Raw genomic sequence first — 4,448 nt, forward strand, 5'->3', positions numbered from 1 at the left:
GCTCTTCCGATCTAGAAAAATCAATATTTTGAAAAATCCCTACGTACTTCTATTGTCTTTAATATGTAGATAATAAAAATTCTTTGTGTTTTGTTCAAGGTCAAAAGGAAAAGTCAAACCGTGTGCCTGGAATCCTGTACACAGTGTATACCGATAGAAAAAAAGGGATTCCTCAAGTGTAGACCAGTGCGCCGCCATTTTGAACATAATAAAAATTTAAAAAATATTTTTTTTAGTTTTTTATATATGTACAATAATGTCCTCTAAGCAGATTTTAAATAAAGTTATCCATTTACCCACAAAAAATTCCCAAACTTAAGATACCATTTTAAAACCTCAAGAGTGATATACCTCTTAAGAGAACTAATACTAATTATTTGACAATAACAAGATAACATTTGTTGTTTAGTTTATGAGAATTGAATATAGAATAATGTGACAGAAACTTACATTTATCACTTTTTCTAACAGCTTGTTGCAATCCTCCGAAAACACCGTAGTCTTCGGATTATTTAAGCGATATGCATTTGCCGCGGAGTTATCTTTCTCAATTGCCCACAAACTTTTGGCTACATCCGCTTGATGCATTCCTTCAGATAATCCTGTTAAATAAGTGATTATAACATAATTTAAGTACATGTAAGAGAGATAAGGAAGATATGAAAAAGGATATAAAAACAAAGAACAAATATATATAATGTAACATACCTCCACAACCAGCAAACATATCCAACGTTCTTAATTTTCTTGGTATAGCAGTATAGTCTACGGCTGTTTCAATAATCTGTTTTTTTTCAGCACCTTTCACCTTCTTTGCTACAGATTTACCCTTTCCCTTTCCTTTTCCAGATTTACTTGTATTAATAATGTTGTACGGTGGCTCGTCGAATGTTTTTTCTTTAGGATTGTACGCTTCGGTAAAATAGAATCTGTTTGGACCACCCATAGACCATTCTTCAATAGACTCGTTCATATTTTTAAAGTATGCAAGGTAGCATTTACCGGCGACTAAGGAGAAATTTACGATGCATACTACATGAAAACAAAGAAAGGATTATTTATTTCAGAGAAATAGAAGTAAATGTGTTAGATCTTATTCCAGATATACGTTTTTAAAATAATTTCTTATAATATGTATATATAATAGGACTGTGAACTTTTTACTTTAAAACATATTATTATTATACATATATTGTAGTATATGTTCTAAGACTATTGTAGTATAAGTTCTAAAAAACTAAAAAAAATATTTTTTTATTTTTATTCACTTCAAATATTCAAAGCTTCGAAGTTTCAAAGTTTTGAAAAATACATTAATATTTGAATTTTCTTAATTGAATTGTTGTTTTTTATTGATCATTATCTTTCCTCATTTACGCGTGTATAACGTTTAATTATTAATTTTGAATATTTCAAGTTATAATACTTTCAAATTTTTTAGGAATAATTTCGTATATATATTAATTCTTATTATTTACAATATTTAAAATTTTTTGAATAAATTTATCATTTGCACAAATGTATTTTTCGAAACTTCGAAGCTTCGAATGAATTCGAAGATTTTAATGCCAAAGCTTCGAATCTTCGAAGCTTTGAAGTTCGAATGTCGAAGCCTTCGAAGCAAATCACCAGCCCTAATATATAACATTATCTGTCTTCAATACCAATTGTTCACCGATAATACTAAAAATTACTTGAAATTATAATTTTTTGAACTTACTCTCATTGCTCCAATAGACCATATTAATATCTGATTGCTCCATTAACGCTAAATCTCGGTGAGTATTTTCCGGCCTATACATTTTGTTCACTTTAATAAAAATGTTTGACGCTGGCACTGATACATCATTTGTCGTGGCATATATTGCGTTAATGTAACCGATATGAAAAGGTTCAGGTGTATCAACATTTGAGAATGTGGTTTTATCGTCTGCTTTTCGATAAAATTCCGGATATATATCTTCATCTACACATTTTCTTGAAGAATTTTTAGATTCTTCATATGTTCGTTTGTGTTGAAATTGAAAAGCCTGCGGATACAAGAACACTGCACTACCAACTTTATATTCTTCATCTTTGTATTTTACTAACTCGTAAATCACTTCTTTACTGCTTTTTTCTTCTATTCGGTTGTAAACCTAAAAACAAAAGAAATAACACGAGACAATAAGCTTTAATAAAAATTAAATGCCCTGCACACAAGCACAATATATTAATTTTTATACAAAAACAATAAATAGATATATAAAAAATGACACTATAGAACAAAATATGTACAGAAAATCATTTTGAAAAAATTGTAAGTGTAAGAAAAAAATTATATTTTAAACTATATCCATTTTTGTAAAATTTTTTAATATTTTTAATAATAATTTTCCATTGTTTAAGAAATCCAAGCCAAAACAATTATTAGATATCGTAATTTGAATATCGGTCTGGATTCATGCTTATAAAATTGAAGAAATTCAATTCTTGGATTAACTTGTATAATCTAAATCTGACCTTTTATAAACGTCTCATACCTTAGGTATATCTTGTTGCTTCAATAGATCCAATCGGATGCAACAGGGACAGAATCGATGACTAATTTTTTCCGGACATTCTGGATCAGGTGGTGGATCCTCAAATCGAGCACTTGTAGGATCATATTTCAATTGATAAAAGAACGTTTTACCATCTATGTCTTTTATATCGTTATCTATATCCGTATTACCTGCAATGTAATTATATGTAAATGTAATGTCAAAATATTAAGAAAGCTGGAGAGGCGCGTGGGAGAGCGACCATAGTCTATGTAAAGATTCCAGATTCAATCCCGACTGTCACTCCATTTATGCTCCAGTTTTGTAAGATTGAAAATTATGTTTGGACAAAAAAATGTGAGTAAAGCGCGAGGTGATAATGGTATTCTTTTCGGGAATCGAGAAAATAAAATTAGACATATTATTGAGAAATTTAGGTATATTTTGATTGTGAATAAAAGAAAATGAAATAAATAAATACCTTAATTATGTTTTAATAAAATAGAAGAAAGTTAAATTTAATTAGCAATTTAATCTAATATTCTTACCTAGTTCAGACCAATTCTCAGGTGCTTTCTTATAAATAACAGTTGCCTTTGATCTAATCGATTTGAATGATGCTTCGCGACATTGGTCGCTCAGGAATAATTCTATTGGATTATTTGAAGTGTCACCGAGTATGGTATCGGTACCTCTGAAAAAACGATTTCCGTGAAATCGTTTTTCTCCATACTTGGTTTCCCACATAAATACAACTTTATAAATTTGTAGAGGAATTGTCGGATCTCTGAGCTCCAGCAAAACATAATCATTTATATTAATTTTTTCGTTACCAACTGTAACTGATTTATAATATGTTTTTTGCCCGTCCATAATTTTATCTTCTTGTTCCCATATTATATCTTTTTTAAGTTCTTTAAAATCTTCATTTTTCTTTTCTTGTACCGTTTGATCCGCCACTTCATACTGACTTTCAAATTGCTCTTCATTTTCATATTGCTCTTCATCAGAATCATCTGCTTCCTATATGAACAAATAATTATTGACTTTGTATTATATAAATTTCCAAATATTATAAATATATAATTTTCAAAAATCAGAAAAAAATGTTTAATCTATTTCTAAATGTTATTTTCAGGGTTGGGTAAGTTAATATTTTTCTTCAACTAAATTAAGTTAAAGTTAATGGATTAGAAAATTTAGTTACGTTAAAAGTTGCATGAACGAAAAAGTAATTTAGTCAAAGTTGAGTTAAGATAAAATTAACTTAAGTTAAATTAAAAGTTTATTTTAAAAGCATTAAATTAAATTTGCATTATATTAGAATCATAATTTTTTAAAATTAAGTTACTCTAAATCTAAATATAAAACAATTACAATATAAATAATTAAATTTTAATATTTGATTTGTTTTAGAAAGTATAGATTTTCTATCCTATTAATAATAAAATTTCGTTCGGGACTTCGGAGAGTATAACGTTATCGTTGCTATCAGCGTTATTGTGTCATTCTGTCTATAGCAATGAAAGCTCTTCAAATGCAGAATCTATTTCTTTAAAGTGTATTTTATTTTAAGCATAATGCTTTATTTATCCTTGTTTACCAAAACATTTATCCTAGTTAACGATCATTTATCATTGTTGAACAAAGATAAATTATGCATTACTATGACGCGTGAAATGGAATGTATTCTAAGTTTGTCAAGTTCAGTTTACTTTTGAGCACTAAAAATGTCGCGCATATTACGATTGATCTAAATTAATTCTGTTTAAAATTTTTATTTAAAAAATATTGACATTTAGAGAGATAAAAAAATGTTTAATTTAGGAACAATATTAAAAAGTTAAAGTTTGTGTTTTTAAAATAACTAGTTGATATTAATTCATTTAACTAAGCTAAGTTAAAAGTTATTAATTTTTTAACTTT

General features: G+C 27.8%; 1 protein-coding gene across 1 annotated transcript in view; it reads right to left on the bottom strand.

Annotated features, from left to right (window-relative positions):
* LOC105460258 (DNA (cytosine-5)-methyltransferase PliMCI-like) overlaps nucleotides 1–4,153 on the bottom strand; it is a gene marked incomplete at its 3' end in the record, with an annotated part of 7,578 nt that extends 3,425 nt beyond the window's left edge. The window contains exons 1-6 of the mRNA XM_011706695.1: nucleotides 4,148–4,153; nucleotides 3,071–3,545; nucleotides 2,523–2,713; nucleotides 1,721–2,138; nucleotides 709–1,032; nucleotides 451–602 (exon numbers count right to left, since the gene is read on the bottom strand). Coding sequence (XP_011704997.1) covers nucleotides 451–602; nucleotides 709–1,032; nucleotides 1,721–2,138; nucleotides 2,523–2,713; nucleotides 3,071–3,545; nucleotides 4,148–4,153 — 1,566 coding nt within the window. The remainder of the gene's footprint in view (nucleotides 1–450; nucleotides 603–708; nucleotides 1,033–1,720; nucleotides 2,139–2,522; nucleotides 2,714–3,070; nucleotides 3,546–4,147) is intronic.
* Between the last annotated feature and the right edge of the window lie 295 nt (nucleotides 4,154–4,448).

Source organism: Wasmannia auropunctata, unplaced genomic scaffold (assembly GCF_000956235.1).
Source record: "Wasmannia auropunctata unplaced genomic scaffold, wasmannia.A_1.0 LD325729.1, whole genome shotgun sequence".
In the NCBI taxonomy this organism is placed as follows: Eukaryota; Metazoa; Arthropoda; class Insecta; order Hymenoptera; family Formicidae; genus Wasmannia; species Wasmannia auropunctata.